At 33.7% G+C, this 20,843-nt stretch overlaps 1 protein-coding gene across 4 annotated transcripts in view; it reads left to right on the top strand.

Moving 5' to 3' along the window:
* The window catches only part of SCLT1 (sodium channel and clathrin linker 1), a 232,377-nt gene that overhangs the window by 76,271 nt on the left and 135,263 nt on the right, over positions 1 to 20,843 (top strand). For all 4 annotated transcript variants that reach the window (XM_067036667.1, XM_067036666.1, XM_067036668.1 and 1 more), the window contains exons 6-9: positions 4,510 to 4,645; positions 9,498 to 9,620; positions 11,357 to 11,422; positions 15,255 to 15,325. In XM_067036667.1, the coding sequence (XP_066892768.1) occupies positions 4,510 to 4,645; positions 9,498 to 9,620; positions 11,357 to 11,422; positions 15,255 to 15,325 (396 nt within the window). The remainder of the gene's footprint in view (positions 1 to 4,509; positions 4,646 to 9,497; positions 9,621 to 11,356; positions 11,423 to 15,254; positions 15,326 to 20,843) is intronic.

Below are 20,843 nucleotides of genomic sequence, written 5' to 3'. Positions count from 1 at the left end.
AAGAGACCTCTGGGACAACACCAAGCATAATAACATTCAAAATATAGGAGTCCCAGAAGGAGGAAATAGAAAAGGGCAGAGGAGTTATTTGGAGAAATAATAGCTGAAAACTTTCCTGACCAGGGAAAGGAAGTAGACATATAGGTCGAGGCAGCACAAAGAGTCCCAAACAAAATGAATCCAAAGAAGTCCACACCAAGACACATTGTAATTAAAATGGCAAAAATTAAAGATAAAGAGAGAATCTTAAAAGAAGCAAGGGAAAAGCAACTAGTAGCATACAGGAGAACTCCCATAAGGCTATCAATTGACTTTTCAGCAGCAACTTTGTGAGCAGAAGGGAGTGGCACAATTGATTCGAACTGATGAACATACCAACCAAGAATACTCTACTCAGCAAGGCTATCATTCAAATTTGAAAGAGAGATAAAGAGTTTTACAGACAAGCAAAAGCTACAGAGTTCAGCACCACTAAACCAGCTTTACAAGAGATATTAAAGGGACTTTTCTAAGTGGAAAGGACTACAAATAGAAATAGGAAAACTGTGCAAAGAAAAATCTGATTGGTAAAGACAAACATACAGTAAAATAGATCATCCACTTACAAAGCTAGTAGGAAGGTTAAAAGACAAAAGTAGTAAAAGCATCTATTTCCACAAGTATTTAAGGGACACACCCCACAAAAAGATATAAAATGTATCAAAAACATTAAACATGGCGGGATTTTTAAAATGCAGGTTGTCAGAATGGTTTGATCTTAAGGGATCATCAACTTAAAATAATCATATATGAATGAATTTAAAATATATATTATTTATTTTATATATATCTTTAAAAATATAGTTATATATGAACCTCATTGTAACCATAAACCAAAAATCTGTAATAGATATGCAAAAAAGAAAAAGGAATCTAAACACCAAACTGTAAACTATAACACTAAAGATAGTCATCCATTAGATCACAAAGATACAGAGCAAAAAAAAGAAAGGAGGAAGAGAGAACCACAAAAACAACCAGAAAGCAATGAACAAAATGACAGTAAGTACATACATGTCAATAATTATTTTAGGGCTTCCCTGGTGGCGCAGTGGTTAAGAATCCACCTGCCAATGCAGGGGACATGGATTCGAGCTCTGGTCTGGGAAGATCCCACATGCCACGGAGCAGCTAAGCCCGTGCGCCACAACTACTGAGCCTGTGCTCTACAGCCCGCGTGCCACAACTACTGAAGCCCGTGTGCCTAGAGCCTGTGCTCCACAACAAGAGAAACCACTGCAATGAGAAGCCCATGCACCGCAACGAAGAGTAGCCCCTGCTCGCCGCAACTCAAGAAAGCCCGTGTGTAGCAACTAAGACCCAATGCAGCCAAAAATAAAATTAAATTAAAAATAATTTTTAAAAATATAATTGTTTTAAATGTGTTGGACTGAATGCTCCAATCAAAAGACTTAGAGTGACTGAATGGATACAGAAAGAAGAACTATATATATGCTTCCTAGAAGAGACTCACTTTAGATCTAAAGACACAGAGATGGAAAGTGAGTATGGAAAGAAGTTTTCCATGCAAATTGAAACAAAAAGAAAGCTGGGGTAGCAATTCTAATATCAGACAAAATAGAGTTTAAAACAAAGACAAGAGACAGACAAGGACATTACATAATGATAATGGGATCAATCCAACAATATATAATAATTGTAAATATTTATGTCCCAACTTAGGAGCACCTAAATATGTAAATCAAATATAAGTAGACATAAAGGGAGAAATTGTGTTGAGTTACACAATAATAATATGGGACTTTAACACCCAACTTACATCAATGGAAGATCATGCATCCAGACAGAAAATCAATAAGGAAACACTAGCCTTAAATCAGATAGACTTTATTTATATGAACATCTATGTATATATATGTATGTATAAAACATTCCATCCCAAAAGCAACAGAATAAACATTCAACTACATATAGAACATTTTCCAGGATAGAGCACATACTAGGCCACAAAATAAGTCTCGGTAAATTTAAGAATATTGAAATTATATTAAACATCTTTTATAATCACAATGCTATGAGACTAGAAATCAACTACAGTGAAAAAACTACCAAAAAGAAAAAGAGTGGAGGCTAAGCAATGTGCTACTAAACAACCAATGGGTCACTGAAGAAATCAAACAGGAAGTCAGAAAATACCTGGAGTCAAATTAAAATAGAATGGTGGAAAAGCTTTGGGAAGCAGGAAAAGCTGTTCTCAGAGGGAAGTTTCTAGCAATATAGGCCTACCTAAAGAAGTAAGAAAAATCTCAAATAAGCAATCTAACCTTACACCTAGAGAGGAACTAGAAAAAGAACTAATAAAACCCAAAGTTAGTAGAAGAAAAGGATCAGAGCAGAAATAAATGTAATAGAGACTTTTAAAAAATAGAGAAAATCAGTGAAACTAAGCTCTGGTTCCTTGAAAAGATAAACAAAATTGATAAACCTTTAGCCAGAGTCATTAAGAAAAAGGACCCAAATAAAATCAGAAATGAAAGAGAAGTTACAGATTCATATTTCTGTACTGACAATACAGAAATATGAAAGATCATAAGAGATTACTGTGAACAACTATACACCAGTAAAATGGAGAACCAAGAAGAAATGGATAAATACCTAGAGATGTACAATCTAGGTACAAGACAAGGATGCCCACTCTCACCACTTTTATTCAACATAGTATTGGAAGACCTAGCCACAGCTATCAGACAAGAAAAAGAAATAAAAGGTATCCAAATCAGAAGGAAAGAGGTAAAATGTCTACTATACATAGAAAATACTAAAGATGCCACCAGAAAACTACTAGAGCTCATTAATGAATTCAGTAAAGTTTCAGGATACAAAGTTAACATACAGAAATCTGTTGCATTTCTATACACTAACAATGAAGTATCAGAAAGATAAATTAAGGAAACAACCCCAATTTACCTTCACATCAAAGAGAATAAAATAGCTAGGAATAAACCTACCTAAAGAGGCACAAGACCTGTGTTCCAAAAACTGTAAGACATTGATGAAAGCCATCCAAGGACTAAATTCCAAAAGTTAAAGTTTGGAGAGATGAAAATTCCACTGAGACTGAGAAAGAGAGAAACACTGTACAGAATAATTTTTTTAAAAAATTCCAGAAGAGAATAAGCAATAGGTGACATTTACATTTTACAGATTGGGAAACTGAGGCCAAAAGAGGTTAAGGAACTTGTCCAAAGTCACATAGCTAATGAAATGAGATACTGGTTTCAAATTCAGGCAGTTTGGGTATAGGCAATATGCCTGTAACTTTTAAGTGTTCTTTTTTTTGTTTAGTTTATTTTTAATTGAAGTATGGTTGCTGTACAGTATTAAATAAGTTACAGATGTACAATATAGTGATTCACAATATTTAAATGTTATACTTCATTTATAGTTATGATAAAATATTGGCTATATTCCCTGTGTTGTACAACATATTTTCTTAGCTTATTTTATATCTAATAATTTGTACTTCTTAACCCAGTATCCCTATACTGCCTTTCCCCCCTCCCCTTGCCCCACTGGTACCTGAGGTTATTGTCTTGTGACTTATTTGATGAACTTTGTTTTCAATAAATATGTTTTAAAATTTAAGATTGCATTTTTCTAGTTTCAATGGAGATTGTAGTATTCGTAGATAATTCTGTTTAAATTATTTTAGAGAGATGGATGCAATTCCTTTGGGAAATTTTTACTTTGAGATGTGTTTATTATAAATAATGTTTTCTGGTTATAATTATGTAAATTCAGTGTTTCTAAGTTTTTCTGATATTAAAAAACATTTTTCCTTCTAGGAGTACATCATTTTGACATAAACACCTAATCAGTCTTTTAAGTTGAACCTTTCTATGCTTTTTTTTTTTTTTTGGTGTAATTTCGAAGCATGAAATACTTGTAATTTACTTTAATGTAAGGTTAACATTGAATTTAAGGCTTTCAGAGTTATGGTCAAGCTTATGTGAGAAAGTGCTGGCAAGTAAAGCCTCTAGTCTTGATTTCATAACCATCAAGAATTTTACTCTATGCTTTATAAACTGGAACTAGTGAGAAATCAGATGAGTTTTGTGAAACACGAGAAATTAACAATAATTCTACAAGATTTAAAATTCCCTTTCCATTTAAGTAACAATGAAATTATCATATTTAAAATTTTTTTTCTGAATGACTTGTCAATAAGGTATAATTTCAGAATTTTACCTCTTTAAAAAATTAAAATCTTCCTAGGACAATTATGTATGTTTGAATTAATTATGACAAATTTAATTCATTCACAATCATGATGTATTTTTACTTCTAGCACATTATTTAATGGTTTTAAAACACTTCTAAATTTAGAGGTTGACTTAAAAATGATTTTTGTGTAAATAGTGATTTCTTGACCCAAATGTTTACTTAGCTGACCTGAAACAGTAATTACTATTACCAAAATTAGATTATTGTTAACTGTTTGTTCCAAAGGTTGCACAGTGAATTAAAAGATGCTGTTGAAAAGCAATTGGAGGCCATTCCCTTTAGCACAGAGATGGGAAATGAGATATATACAGATGATGAAACAGTCAGGAATCTTCAAGAACAACTACAACTGGCCAATCAAGTGAGTGATATATGTATTGAATTATATCCTAAATAAACAGAGAGTTTCTAAAAAATCTATAGTCAATCATTATTTATGAATGATAATAACAGAATATTGAAATTGTTAGCATAATGATTTTCTACAGTTTGCAAAATAGTTAACAGGTAACAAAGCTGGTAATATGTGCCCTCTCTGTATGTTATAAATATAGTTGCCATGTATATATTTTAACTGAATCATAATTCTTTTGGCATGATTTTTTAAGTGTTATAAAATATTTTAATGCCAAAGAAAATTTTTTTAAAAAAGAATCAATTATCCACCTGCCTAAATTTACATTTTTCATTTTCCTGTGTTTTCTTTTGATACTGTTTTCTTCAATTTTCAAAGATTATAGAATTATATTTTTCTAAAGTTATGCTTTTAGAATTATACTTTTTCTCCTTTTTTCCTCCTTCATGGTAATTGAAATATTTGGGAAGCCATATTGTATATATCCTGTTTTCAGCACCACAATTTTTTTTGGTTATATGTAAGGGAATTTTATTTTAATTTACAATTTTGCATCCTAGGTATCTCATATCTTTTATGGATTTTAATCCCATTCTTCTACCTTCCTGTGTGCCTCAGTTTCTTCATTTTATAAATGGGGATTAGAAATTATTACAGTTTTGATTTTATAGTTATCTATGAAAAGTCATATTTTTTTATTCCTTGGAAATTTGGTTTTGGAATTCTTTGCTTTGAAAGTGATATTTTAAATTAATCAGATAGGTTGTATCTATCTTGATAAGGAGCATTATGTAGCACTGAATTCTTTTTAATGTGTAAAGGGAAGGAATTTGAAAAATAATTGTGGCAAAAATAATGAGAAAAACATTTTCTTTACTCTGTTCTAGACTAGTATTTCAGAAAGGATTTATTAATGTAGACATAAATAAATGAAAATTAATGTAAACTTATAAATGCTTTTTAACAATGTATTAAATATGTCTTTTGAAAGCTGTGGCAGAATATGCATTTCTTATTACTCTTGAAAAATGTTGTGACAGACCATATGTAAAAGTACACCTTCAATATAGACAATGATTATTTGTCAGTCATACCTCAATAAATCCAAAAATTTTTCTAATTTATAAAAAGAAAAAGGAGTGTAAAACTAGATAGGATTCATTTTTTGTTTTGTTTTCTTTTTTTGAAACTACAAATCTTATGTCTAAAAAGCATCTCCCTGTAGTACTTTTGTTGCTATAATTTCTTTTTGTTGTTGCTGTTGCTATAATTTGTATTGCTAAATTTTGTTCTTTTTTTTTTTTTTAACCATACTTGTTCTCTTGTTTCTCACCTCTTTCTCCTCCTATCTTCTCCTGTCTTTGCCTTTCTCCATCTCCATCTTACTTGGTACATATTATTTTTCTGAAGATTGGGTCCTACCTTTTTGCTACATTTTGGATCATTACTTCACAGAAGCTTTGGTGAGGTACAAGTTTGACCAGTCAAAAATGAAAAAGATTTGTTAAAAACAAATTTTGCCACAATATCTGCAATGTATTTTGTATATAAGTATGGAATTTTAACTGAGTGAGAGTTTAAAGTATGAATAATAGAACATGTTAATAAATCCATAAAATAATAATGTCCAATGTTAATTCTGCTTATTACTTATACATACATGTTTATTAAATTTATTATTAAGTTCTAGTAAAACACATACAATTGTTTTGGTATCCATCACTAGATTGAAATCCCTTTGTGTCGTGTGTGAAGACTAGGTGAATCCAAACTGAATAAAACTCAATAAAATACAATTTATAGTAGAAAATTGAGAGAAAGAGGGAGAATTCTTTATTATATTATACTTTATTAAAGTAATAAATCTAGAGAATTTAACAGAAGATTCAAATATCTTCATCCATTCCACAAATATTTATTCAGTGTCTGTTATGTATGAGGCACTGTGCTTAATATTTATCATATATAGTGGAGAATGTTGGCTCCTACTTTTGTGAAACACACAAGCTTTTGGAAGAAAAGTTCAGTCAAACTTCTTGAGTTTGGTCCCCATTCTACTTTGTAGCTCTGTGATCTTGGGAAACTTCTTTGTGCTTCACCTTCTTCATTTATAAATGGAGATTATAATAATTCTTATTTTATGGAGTTCTTATGGTAATTAAAATTTTGAATCCCCATTAAGCACATAGGGTAATACCTAGCACATGTGTGAGTTCATAAATCTACCTATTATTTTTATCATCTTTATCATTATTATTACTAAACAGCTTGATAAAGCAGAATTAAAATTAGGTGCAAAAAGTTCTGTGTATCTCAAGTATAGTTGCTTTGGGAGCCAGTAGCACTCGTACAATATCAAGTACCTAACTAAATATTTTTAGTTTGGAGTATTTTGTTCTTCTGTAATAGTGTGATTTGTAAAAATCTTTCTGGAGGACAGTTTGGCAGTAAGAGCCCTAGAAATGTTCATATCCTTTAACCAATTAATTAGATGGTGATATCACATAGATTCTAGAAATCTGTCCTAAGAAACAGTATATAAAAATATATGAATAAATATATTCATTATAGTAATGTTTTGATAGTGAATTGGAAGTAGTTTAAAAGCCTAAAAATGTGGAATCACTTAAATTGTGTTTTTTCCAAATGATGCGTTATACATTAATTAGTACAGTGGTTCTCAAATTTTGGTGTGTATCGTAATCACCTGAAATAGATTGTCACCCCCTCCCCCAAGTGTTTGATTCAAGAAGTCTAGGATATGGCTCAATAACTTACATTTCTAACAGGTTCTAGGGTATTGATGCTAGTCCTTTGAGAACCACTGGCTTAGGAGAATCTGGGCTTTCTTCGTAGTCCAGATGACTCTTACCATCAGGCACGTTTGGGAAACTGCAGTCTTTTGAGTTATGAGGCATTTTAATGACTATTCTATTGAAAAGAAAGCAGTCTTAAGGAAATAAAATGAATTGTACAGGGTCATTCAGCCAGAATTAGAAATCCAACCCAAATTCTGGCTCCAGATTCTGCTTTTGTCCACATATTTTTAAGCTACATACATTTTAGGCAAAACTAATCGATAATTTTAAAAGTCAGGATAAAGGTTATTTTGGGAGGATTGCAGTATCTGTAAGAAAGGGGCAACTGGCTTCTAGCTGCTGGTAATGTTCTCTTTCTTGAACAGGGTGCTGGTTACATGGTTGCACTCACTGTACCAATTTATGATTTGTATGTTTCTGAATGCATGTTATGCCTCAGAAATAGTTTCCTTAAAGCTTATAAATGTATATTTATTTGAAATGTATATTCATTATGTTCCAAAAATGCATATCCTTTCACTACACCTTCTTACCTACTTACTAAAACTGAGAGAATTAGCTCTGACCTGGGATTTAAAAGCTTGGGCTTTAGGGACAAATAGATGAAGGTATCTTCTTGATTCTATCAACAGCTTGCTGAGGTAACTATACTTCAATTTTTAAAAAGTACATGCAAAAAAGAAAAAAAGAGAGAATAATGCTTTTTATATGCTAGCTTAAAGTTTCTCAACCTTTTTGGTTTCAGGACCCCTCTTCAGTATGCTTTAAAATTATTGAGGACTCCAAAGAGTTTTTTTGTGTGTTGGGGGGGTATTTATCATATTACTAATTAAAACCAAGACATTTTTAGAAACAAATGGGAGCATAAGATTGCATTTTAGTAGCCCTCAGAGCAATGACAACATCACACAATACATCATATAAACTTTGGAAAACTGTACTGTACACTCATGAGAGAATGAGAGTGAAAAAGGCAAATAATGTCTTCATATTATTATGAACAAAATTTTGTCGTCAAGTGTCCCCATATCACTTTTGAGAATTACTATATTGAAAAAATAGTTAATGACCTGAAAAAATTCTCATTATAAAATTCCAGGTGAAAAATAGACAATACAAAGAGCACACTATGTGTTTCCCAGTTTTTTTAAAGAAAAAATACACGAAATTCAACCCCCCAAATCACATTTATAAACAAGACTACATCCAACATTCATAAAGATGTTTATATCCAGATGTTAGCAGTATTTATTATCAGGTGCTAAAAAATATTAGGTAATTTTATTTTCTCTATTTTTCTGTACTTTCCTAATTTTCTATGATAAACATTTATTACTTTTGCAGTCAGAAAAAAACCTCTTGTACTTTACTAGGGACAGTTTTCATCAGTAATTCCTATGGCTTACACTTTCTGGAACAAGAAAGTGATTGAAGGGTTTTAATTTTAGCTATTAAATTTGAATAAAAAGAAAATTTCAAAGTAAGGAATTTTCATCTTTAGGTTTATTCTCTAAATAATTTTTAAAATTTATTTATTTATTTATTTATTTATTTTCTGCGTTGGGTCTTCATTGCTGCCCACGGGCTTTCTCTAGTTGCAGCGAGCTGGGGCTACTCCTCATTGTGGTGCGTGGGCTCCTCATTGCAGTGGCCTCTCCCATTACGGAGCATGAGCTCCAGGTGCACAGGCTCCAGTAGTTTTGGCTCGTGGGCTCTAGAGCACAGGCTCAGTAGTTGTGGCGCATGGGCTTAGTTGCTTCGCGGTATGTGGGATCTTCCCGGACCAGGTCTCAAACCCGCATCACCTGCATTGGCAGGCAGATTCTTAACCACTGTGCCACCAGGGAAGTCCCTCTAAATAATTTTATTTACAACTTTATATCATCAAAAATATTACAACTATATGATCTTAGATAAGTTCTATTTTTATTTTGTGACTTTATATACAAGAACTCATTCTGTAAAAGGATATGATTCATTTATACTGTGCAGTAGCCTGCTAATAATTTAATGAGTTCTGAAATGTTTTTCTTTTATAGGAAAAAACTCAGGCTGTAGAACTCTGGCAGATTGTTTCTCAGGAGCTGGACAGACTACAGAAACTTTACCAGGAACATATGACTGAGGCCCAGATTCATGTAGTTGAAAGTCAAAAGCAAAAGGTAATCTTGGATTTCATGGTTTTCTTGTATATCAGTAAGAAGTTGCATTCTGGAGAAACTCAGTTTTGGAGAAGAATGCCTAAGTCTCTACTGTGTTATTTATGTTGGCAGTAAATTTATCTTCAGTGGTTAGAAATCTTTTGAACACATAAGATAATCAAAACAGTGCCTAGTGTACATAGGGTTTTATATACGTGATTAGCAACGAAAGCTGTATTTAGTGCTAATAAACAACTCTAAGATTATTATGTATAAATGGATGTCCAAAACTTTTATATTCTTGATTTGTTTACCTGGTTACAAAAGACAAAGACTGATCATTAGACCATGGACAGTGAAGAAGCCTGATGACAACACTTTTGAAATGAAAATGTTAACAACCTTAAATGTGACCTTTTACTAAACTGTGAAGTTTGTCTAACATAAATGAAGCAGAATAGGATTTTACAATAGGAAGGCTCTTAATGGTTATTAAGGACTTCTTTCTATCCAAAGCAAGAATCATTTTATATGCTTTTAAAGTGGACATATAGCTTTTGCTTTATACCTCTGTTGACAAGAACTTACTATCTCACAAGACCATCCATTCCATTGGAAAATCTACCTCCCTTATCTTTCCACTGATTCTTTTTCTGCTATAGGTATATTGAAAGCTATGGAGTAATTCCAATTCTGATTCCTTTCCTGTGGACTTTGGAGAAGGCAGCTGTTTAAATATACTGGTTATCATGCCTCTCTTCAACTCTCATTTATAGACTTTTCAATTCCAGTTTATGACTGTTCCTATTATCACTGTAACTAGGAATTTCTACCTCAAGAAGTCATAATAATACTTAATGATGCTTTGCAGTTTACAAAATGATTTTTCTATACATGCCCTGGTTTGAAAATAATCTACATATAATCTGTGCCATAACACTTACCTCTGAGATCTGGAAACCATATCTAATATAAGTTTGTTCTTTTAAGGCTGTTTCTTCATTAGGTCAATCAACTAAGCCATTGGGTTTAGGAATTTTTTTTTTCCACGTGAATAAGATCATTCTTATGCTATAACTTTGCAATTAGGGATTTTTTCTTTCCTTTTTTTTCTTTTGCTGCACCTCGCAGCAAGTGGGGTCTTAGTTCCCCAACCAGGGATTGAACCCATGTCCCCTGCATTGGAAGGCGGATTCTTAACTCCTGGGCCACCAGGGAAGTCCCTGCAGTTAGGGGTTTTTTGTGTTTGTCTGTTTGTTTTTGTATACGACTTAACAAATAATACTCTGTCCTTATTTCCCTAGTTATCCATCAATCTTGAATTCTGTCATCTGACATATGATGTTTAATCTGATCATAACAGATAATGAAAAAATTTAAAACTTGTGGGGCATTTAAGCCATGAGAATTTTAAAGAAGGAGGAAAGGCACAATAGCTCCTGTGCTGTGGTTTGTACTGTAGGTTTTGAATAGGTTTGAATATGGGTTTTCAATACTGGGTAAGGTCTCTCTAGCATATCTATCTACTAATGGATTGATTTCTAAAAATAATGATTTCACATAAAACATAAATAGCTACATTAGTTTCCACATTGCCACCTTATTTAATTTTGTAATCATTAAAAAAATTTTATCTTTTTATTTCTTCAATTGTTAATTCGCACAGTACTTGTGAGAAGAAATAACTGATGTCAGTTTAATTTTAAATATGGGTTGCAAACAAAATGCTGTTTATGTATTCCCTCTTCCTACTACAGGATCAGCTGACCAATTTTCAGCAACTGACCAAGCAACTTCATGTTACTAATGAGAACACAGAAATGGTAGGTGAAAATATCCATTTAATGCACTTGTTATATAAACTAGAAGTTGTCACTATAAGTAATAATGTTTATTTTTGCTAAGGCAAATCAACAAGAAAAAAATACTTGAAATTAAAATAGGTAAGCAGTACCCTTTTCTTTTTATCTGTCTTTTTCTTTCACATTGAGCAGCATGACATGAGGGTTCACACTAGTTTCCAGAGATTTAAAGCTAACATCTATCTGAAATATATCCTAATCTGAAAATACTCTTAGAGTCCTTGGTAAGATTTCCTGAGAGTAATCTCGACTGTGAGCTCCTCAAGAGTAGGACTCATGCTTTGTTCTTAGTATTTCATCTAGAACATAGTTAGGTATACACTAAGAATGGTGGAACTTTTAGACAAATGGTAACCCGAATCCTTAAAAACAATAAAACACTAAGAATCATTTGTTAGTTGATTGACCACCACTCACCTAAATTGCTACACCTAAATTTCCCTTTAATTTTTTCCCAAAAGAAATACAATTAGCCTTCCCAGTTCTGCTCTTTACCTTTCTCCCCACCTCTCACTTTTATTTTCTTATTCTCTTCTTTTCCTTCTTGGAATTTTATTTCACCTCATTGTTGAGTAATAGGATTATGATATCCCAGGTCATTCTTCTCTTTCCTTTCTTCATTTTGCTTAGTTTCCCTGCTAATTCAGAATTAGCAGGGTAGTACCTAATAAAAATGTCTTTGTTTAAGAGTGGAGTTGTGCCATGAAAAGTAAGTTTATCCAATTTTATTGTACTTAAAAAAACTTTCTCCTTTAACCATGTAAAAAATTATTAAATAAATTTCTCCTTATTTTACTTATGTTAACATTTGGAATTTCTAATCACTTATAATTTTTGATAATATATTTCTTAGAGTTTTAAAATAGTATTAAAGTACTCCAAAATAAAATGATGACTGATTTCCATAATTAAGAAATTCTGTTTCTACATGACATTAATAGTTTAACCTACCATAACAATTGTTTATTCTTTTTTTCAGTATTTCCTAAAATTGTACAGATTATATAATCCTTTGGTATTTTGTACCACAGGGCCCATATTTTATTATTTACAACCCCAAATCATTCTGATGTAAGTCATAGAAAAACATATTTGAATATTTACAGGACATACTTTAAAAATTTCTAAGGCATTCATAGTTTTAGGCCAAAACTAAGAGTAAGCAGCTATAGATGCAATAAAAGTGATAAGAAAGTGACAAGTTGGATTAAGCACTGTGTTATAAAGAGCGAAGAAAAGACTACCCTGGTTGTTAAAATGGAGGAAATTGGCTAAGAGAAATTTTTAAGACTTGAGTTTTTCTTAATGTATCAATCGTTAACGTATTAAACATGACTCTACTAAGTGTAAAGGAGGTTTAAGTGATAGTAAAGATTTTGTAAGTCTCAAAGAGCATTCAGAGCATGGTCATAGGAGCAAGTTTGAGTCAAAATCAATTAATTTCCATTAAAAAGTATTCTGATTACATTAATCATCTCATGAAATGAATAGGCTCCTATAGATGTACAATAAATTGATGAGTATATAACAAGTAAATAAAATCTTTTATAACCAATGTACTTTAGTGACATGCAGAAGGTGAAATGCCCTGACCCGAATGGTACCTAAAAATACAAGTTTATATTTATTTATTTTTACTGTAGATGCAATAAGAGTTTACATTTCCTAGAAATTCTCTCTACTGAAATCATGTTTTTCTTGAGATTTACTCATCTCTATAAAATAACTCAAAAATATTTGTTAATTGCATACTAAGTTCCTTCTACTGCTATAGTTTCTCTAGTTGCAAAAGAAATGTGCATCTATCCACAAAGCCCCTGTCTAGTTGGAAAAACAGAAATGACATATGAAATAATCGGTGAATAAGGCGCTAAGATAGATGATTGAAAGGGATTCTCTGGATCTTTATGAATCTCCAGATTCTATAGTATTGACATAGTATATAATTTTTTTGTGACCATGAATACAGAGCATCATAAAGCCGTATTCAGATGCAGTTGTTGAGCTCTTACTAGGCTTGCTAGCAAGTTATGTGTGTTTGTTCCCAACACCAGCTTCTTAAAATTCACGATTCTAATTTATACTTCTGCTAATTACTCTACATAATCTACCTTTAAGGTGCTCCCAAATAATAAAAAACACAAGCATTAATTATGCCAGTTCCAAGACTATATATAGTAAAACATGAGTGGTACATTATAAACATTATAAAAGGGAATCAATTTGGCCTGAAGTCGTTGAGATAGCTTTACAGGAGAATTTGAAATGATATTAAAGATCATTCTTTCCCTCAAGTGATACAGGCATCCTTCTATTAAATGCTTTACAGTTTAGATGATCCTCTAGCCTCTGCTTTGAATATCTCCTGCAAGAGATCTTGTCATTTCCCCAAAGAGCCTGTTCCTTTGAACTCTGATTATTAGAAAGCTAAAATCTCTCTTACCAGGCTTCCTCCCACTGACATATGGTTTAATCTTTGGGAGTAACATAGAACGAGCTCAATTCTTTTTTAAGTCAACCCTTCAGTTTTTTGCATATAATCATATGTCTGTTGTAACTCATGCCCAGTGTTACAGTTTTTTGTTTTGTTTTAACTTTTCTGGTGTGGTGTAATTTACCTACCTTTCATTATTATATCCTTCTTTCTCTGCATGCCATAATTGGTCTCTTAAATTGTAGTCTGTGAATTGAATACTAAATTCTGTTCTGGAGTAGTTTACTTCCCGAGATAAAGATAAAGATGCAGTCCTCAGATTCTCTTTCATGTCTCAGTTAAAGCATTCATTCATTCACTCATTCATTCCTCAAAGGTATAAGTGCTTAGAATGTACTGAATCATGGGCTAGATGCTGGGAATTCTGGGTGCAGCTGGTCTTCGAAAACAGGCGCATGTTGTAGCCAGGAATATACGTAGGCTTTAAACACAGTACTTAAATACAGTGTAATGTGCATTGTAAAAGTATATGTAAGGTTTTAGCAAAATGCAAAAAGGAAGCAATCAGTTTTGCCTTAGAGTGACCACACAGGTTATGCAAGGATGAATTCTGGCTGAATGAGGACATCCCAAGTAAAGGGAAATAGAAAAGTGTATTAAAAATATTAAGTCAATGAAGTTGGGGGTAAAACCAGCACTTACAGAAGATAATCAATTCCCTTAGAAAATTTTATTCTACAGTTGGAAGACTGCTTCATAACTTAACTTTAGCATTAGCAGACCCTGAGGAAAGGGTTCCAGAGCATGTCATTTATTTGGGAGATAATACCATGAAAAACCAGTAGGGGAGTGGAGAAACAAGGGTAGGAAGGGAAGAGAAGGCAGCCAATAAAGGGTTTTTAACAGTCAAGCAAATTAACACTGAAACTTAATCCCACTGCTGAACTGTGGAAGCCAGTAAAGAAACAGCCTCAGTTATTCCACCATGGGGCATGGGAGTTGGGGATTTTTACCCACCAATTCCATTTGGTCATTGTTTTGGGGCTCTTACAGAACAGGCTGGGGCCATGAATTCTACACCACCTATATAGCCTTCTGCATAGTTTGGTGAGCAAAGGAGGCTCAGAAGGCCAGAAAAAGCCAGAAGACACAGAAATGCAAATGCAGGTAGTTTGAAGTGAAGCAGGTGTCCACTGAAGTAGTGAAAGCAGGGAAAGATGGCCAGGGTTATATTTTATCATTAAAAAAATCTAATTATCATGACTTCATTTTTTTCTACTCATATACCCTGTAGTTAGTCTTTAAAGATACAGTTTTAAATGTTCTGATACTGAGTTTCTATTTTTTTTCTTTTGGCAGACTAATCAACACTTTTTGAAAACAGTAACTGAACAAAATGTGGAAATTGAGCAACTCCGAAAACAACTTAGGTATTTTCAAAAATGATTTTTGTTATTTTATTCATAATTACTTTTCTTCAGGGGAAGCACTGGTATCATAATTTTTCCCATGAATGTTTTTTTTTTTTTTCCTCCCTTTTAAGCTGCTGTCAGTAGCTTCTTGTGTGCATGATCTTTTGGGACAAGAAGAAACTGAAATCAAGACTATTAGTCAGGCAACAACTATAATACATATATGTGAAGGGCTGTTCCATGATGGCAAAACCAGTGCTTATGGAAGAAAATCAGTCCTCTTCCTGGGACTTCTGGGAACCAAGCCAGCCCCTCCATCAGCCCCCAGGGCCTTGCCTTCTAGACACCCCAGGGGCCATTGGCCTCTGGACACTGTCTTCCCACCAGAGCCCCGCCCTCCTCCGGGGGCTGTCTGTAATGGCCCACAGATCCCCATTTCCCAGATCCCCTCTTCCCCACCCCCAGGCAGGGGCAGAATAAATGTTTATATGGATTTTAGAGCTCAAAAAAGAAAGAAAGAAAGAAAGAAAATCAGTCCTCTTAAAAATTTTTTCTACACATACCTTTCTTTGGATTCTCCCATAAGCAGACCCTAAGAGTTTGAAATCATGTAGTTTATTTAGAGGTAATACCAGTAGAGGTAATACCAGGAGAGGAGTGGGGAAGTGAGATAGGGAAGGGGAAGAGAAGGCAGCCAATAAGGGGTTTTTAAAAACCAGGCAACTTAATACTGTACGTCTATATTATGGTCCAGTGGTTTAAAAATCATTGTGTCAATAGACTTCACAGGAAAAAACTCTAAATGACAAAAAAAAATTTTTTCACATTTCATTCCCCTTAGTCATAATACTTAAAATTCAGAAGCTTAGTCATATAAGATTGTTGCTGTGCTTCTGTCATGTAGAAATATCTTTAAATTGTAATGTAAATTTATATTTTACAAAAATTGTAAGTTACTGTTTGTTAAATGAACCTTGCTATTTATTTTTCCTACCATCATGTATTTTTGCCCTGCAAATGCATTATATTGGTTTTGTTTTAAAGGAAAACCTATTTCACGAAATTATTTTTATTTAATTTAATTAATTAATTTATTTATTATTTTATTTATTTTTTTTTTTGTGGTACGTGGGCCTCTCACTGTCTTGGCCTCTCCCGTGTTGCGGAGCACAGGCTCCGGACGCGCAGGCTCAGCAGCCATGGCTCACGGGCCCAGCCGCTCCGCTGCATGTGGGATCTTCCCGGACCAGGGCACGAATCCATGTCCCCTGCATCGGCAGGCGGACTCTCAACCACTGCGCCACCAGGGAAGCCCCACGAAATTATTTTTTATTTTACAAAATTTTATACACCAGTTTTTATATTTTTATCTTATTACCTTCATGAACTTTTAAATTTAATTTAATAAATTTACCTTCTTTTCCCCTAGACATTTTTACTTGTTGGCTTATTTAGTTCTTATTTCTTTCAAAGTTATTGATTTTGCAATTTAAAATACTAATGATTTATTTAATTGCAATATCTTCTTCCTCTTTTTTTTAAAATAGAAGTAGCTTTTTAAATTGTAATAGTAATGGAAGTTCATTATAAAAATACTTCAGATAGTATGAAAATATATCAAATTGCAGTACAGTTCTGACAGTAAGTTATTACAGACTCCACAGGTTAAGAGCACAATCCCCAATGTGACTACACTCACTCAGATGCCAGCCACAAGTTCAGGGGTCCCCAGGGCACTCACACCTCTGACCAATTGAAGACAAGTGTGGTGTTCTCACTAACCCCCCAGGCTCAATAGTTCTTGAAAATGGCTCAGAGAACTCAGGAAAGCACCATACTTGTGATTAAAATTTTATTATAAAGGACATAAATCAAAGCCAGCCAAAAGAAGAGACTTAACTGGGTGAGATCTAGGAAGGTCCCAAAGCAGAGCTTCTGTGTCCTCTGCCCATGGAATCAGGGTGTGTCCACATCCTGGCCCAGCAGTGTGTTCACTAACCAGGAATCTCACCAAAGCCTCTGTGTCCTGAGTTTTTATTGGGGTTTCATTATGTGCATTTGACTTATATTCAATGTAAATAAATTTATATTACAATTAAATGGTATTTATAATGACTGCATCATAGAGCAAAACCTTATATGAATAAGCTGAATTTTAAGTATTATGACTGATCGAATGACTCATTGATCACTTGATTGAACTTAATCTCCGGACCTCCTTCCCTCCCTGAGAGGAGGTTGGGCATATATCACGTGGCTCAAAGCTTCAACCCTCTAATTACATGGGGCCTACCATGAGTCATTTCATTAGCATAAACTCAGGGGTAGTCCCAAGTGCCTACCATGAATAACAAAGATACTGCTATTACTTGGGAAATTCCAAGGGTTTATATGCTCCATCCTAGAAACTTAGACAAAGACCAGACAAATTCTTTATTATACAACTCTTTTTAAGTGGAAAATAAAAATCTCATAATTGCATTATTTAGAGTTAACTATTATTAACTTTTTAAATGTATAACTTAGGTTTATGTATTTAAGTATTTTAGTTAAAAAAATTGGGGTATGATATACACACTAATAGCCTAATTGTTTTTTCTTATAGATTATATGAATATCATATCAATATTATCAACCACAACATTATATAGTATACTATTATATGGATGTGCTATATTTATTAGTTAAATTCTTATTCACTTTCCACTGTGAAAAAGTCTACTTTTTCATTGAACATGACAATTAGAGCAGTTTTAGAACAGTAAATACATAATAGTTAGCCATAAGTTAGTCTTGGATGTTATTATTGTTTACTGCTATTATTAAATAAAATTTTAGTACTACTAAAGAAATTAAAGTGAATCTTATCTAATTAAGACGTTTAAAAGAAAGGCCAACTTGGTTGAATGTTTTGTTATACATTTATTTAAACTTCCTTTTTAAATTGTTTTATGATAAAAACACTAGACCCTAAAGCATAAACTGACAGAAATATAAGGCATGGCAGAACAAGTCCATAATCATAGTAAGGATTTTAACTCTTTAAGTGACTGATAGATATAGAAGATGTGATTTATGTGGTTAACAACTTGATCTAACAGACATCTCTGAAACATTGAATCCATTTATTTAATAAATATTTAGCGAGCATCTGCTATTGCCAGGCTCTACACCTGAGGTATATCAATGTATAATACAGTTGAAGACTTCTGTCCTTTTGGAACTTACATCTAGCAGGAACAAGCAGACAATAAACACAATATCTCAGTAGGTTAGGAGGCAATAAGTGCTAGAGAAGAACAAAACAAAACAAAAGATCAGGATGAGAGATCTGGAGTGCCAGGGGCAGTGGTGAAGTTGCAATTTATTTTTAATAGAGTATTCAAAGTAAGCCTCCCTAAGAGGTTGAGACTTGAACAAAGACTTGAAGCATGTGAACAGATAATCCATGCAATACAGGGAAAGTGTCTAGAGTAAAGAACTTGCCATTGCAGAGGTGGAAATGTGCTTGGGGAACAGCGAGGAAGCTAGGTGCCTCTTATCTATTGCTGAGTAACAAACCATTGCAAAACTTGGTGACTCAAAACAATAACTTATTTAGATTATGATTTGGGAGAGAAGAGAACAGGTTTTCTGGTCTGGGCCTGCAGGGCTGATATCTACTGAACTTGTCTATTTGTCTCTAGCCAGCTGGTCAGTCTGCTAGCAGGATGGTCTGGTAGTTGGCAGCAGATGATAAACCTCTCTGGCAATTGGCAGTCTCTTCACCAGGTCAACAAGGCAAATCTTACTTCTTCACTTGGCCATTCCCCAGAATAGCAAGAGAGCAAATCCCAACGTACAGATACTTTCCAAGTCTCTCTTGGATCATATTGGGTTGACCAAAAAGTGCCTTTGGTTTTTAAATAAAAATAAAAGACACATTTTTCATTTTCACCAATAACTTTATTGAACAACGTATTCACCCTTTTGTTCCACTACCTTCTGCCATTTTTCAGGCAGCTTCATAATTCCATCTTCCCAAAACTTTTTATCTTTTTGAGCAAAGAACTATTCCAGATGTCTTTTACAGTCTTCCAGGGAATTGAAATTCATTCCATTAAGAGAATTTTATAAAGACTGAAATAAATGGAAATCTGAAGATGCAATGTCTGGCGAATATGGCGGATGAATCAGAACTTCCCAGCCAAGCCGTAACCGTTTTTTGCCTGGTCATCAAAGAAACATGCAGTCTTGCATTATCCTGATGGAAGATTATACATTTTCTGTTGACTAATTCTGGACGCTTTTCATCGAGTGCTGCTTTCAGTTGGTCTAACTGGGAGCAGTACTTATTGGAATTAATCGTTTGGTTTTCCGGAAGGAGCTCATAATAGAGGACTCCCTTCCAATCCTACCATATACACAACATCACCTTCTTTGGATGAAGACCGGCCTTTGGTGTGGTTGATGGTGGTTCATTTCACTTGCCCCATGATCTCTTCCATTCCACATTATTGTGCAGTATCCACTTTTCATCACCCGTCACAATTTGTTTTAAAAACGGAACGTTTTCATTACTTTTAAGTAGAGAATCGCATGTGGAAATATGGTCAAGGTGTTTTTCACTTATGTGGAACCCAGACATCAAAACGATGAACATAACCAAGCTGGTGCAAATGATTTTCAACACTTGTTTGGATATTTTGAGTATTTTGGCTATCTCCCGCGTAGTATAACATTGATTGTTCTCACTTAATGTCTCGATTTGATCGCTATCAACTTCAACTGGTCTACCTGACCGTGGAGGATCGTCCAGCAAGAAATCTCCAGCACGAAACTTTGCAAACCACATTTGACATGTTCAATCAGTCACAGCACCTTCTCCATACACTGCACAAATCTTTTTTGTGTTCCTTTTTTACGTTTTATGAAATAAGTAAAGCATAATATGCCAAAAATGTTGCTTTTTTCTTCCGTCTTCAATATTAAAACGGCTACACAAAAATTCACCAATTTTGATGTCTTTTTTAAAATGCACACCGATATGACAGCTGTCACATACAATCTAATAAAATTGTTTCAAATGAAGTTAAAGACAACTAAATGTTACTAAAGCCATCTTATGGAAAAAACTGAACGAACCTTTTGGCCAACCCAATATTGGGTAATTTCTCATGGCAAAGCAAGTCACATGGTCAACCTAAATTCAAAGGATAGGGAAAAAGATACCCCTTTTGATGGGAAGATTTTCAATATCATGTTGCAGAGATGTGAATAAGAGAGGGAAGAATTTTGGACCACTTTTACAGTTTCTCACACTAGTATATCTGGAACACAGTAAACTAGGAAGAGGGTCGTAGGAGATGAGGTCAGAAATGTTACAGACAGTGGGAAACAAGGTGATATGGGGCCTTGTAGGCCATCATGAGGACTTTGATTTTTTACTATGGATGAAATAGAAATAGGTTTTAACAGAAGATTGACATGATCTGATTTATATTTTAATGGGATTGATCACTCTGACTGCCGTATTGAAAATAGACTTGTAGAGAGG

The sequence above is a fragment of the Kogia breviceps genome, chromosome 6 (genome assembly GCF_026419965.1).
Source record: "Kogia breviceps isolate mKogBre1 chromosome 6, mKogBre1 haplotype 1, whole genome shotgun sequence".
NCBI classification, from domain to species: Eukaryota; Metazoa; Chordata; class Mammalia; order Artiodactyla; family Physeteridae; genus Kogia; species Kogia breviceps.
This window is presented reverse-complemented; position numbering and strand designations above follow the sequence as displayed.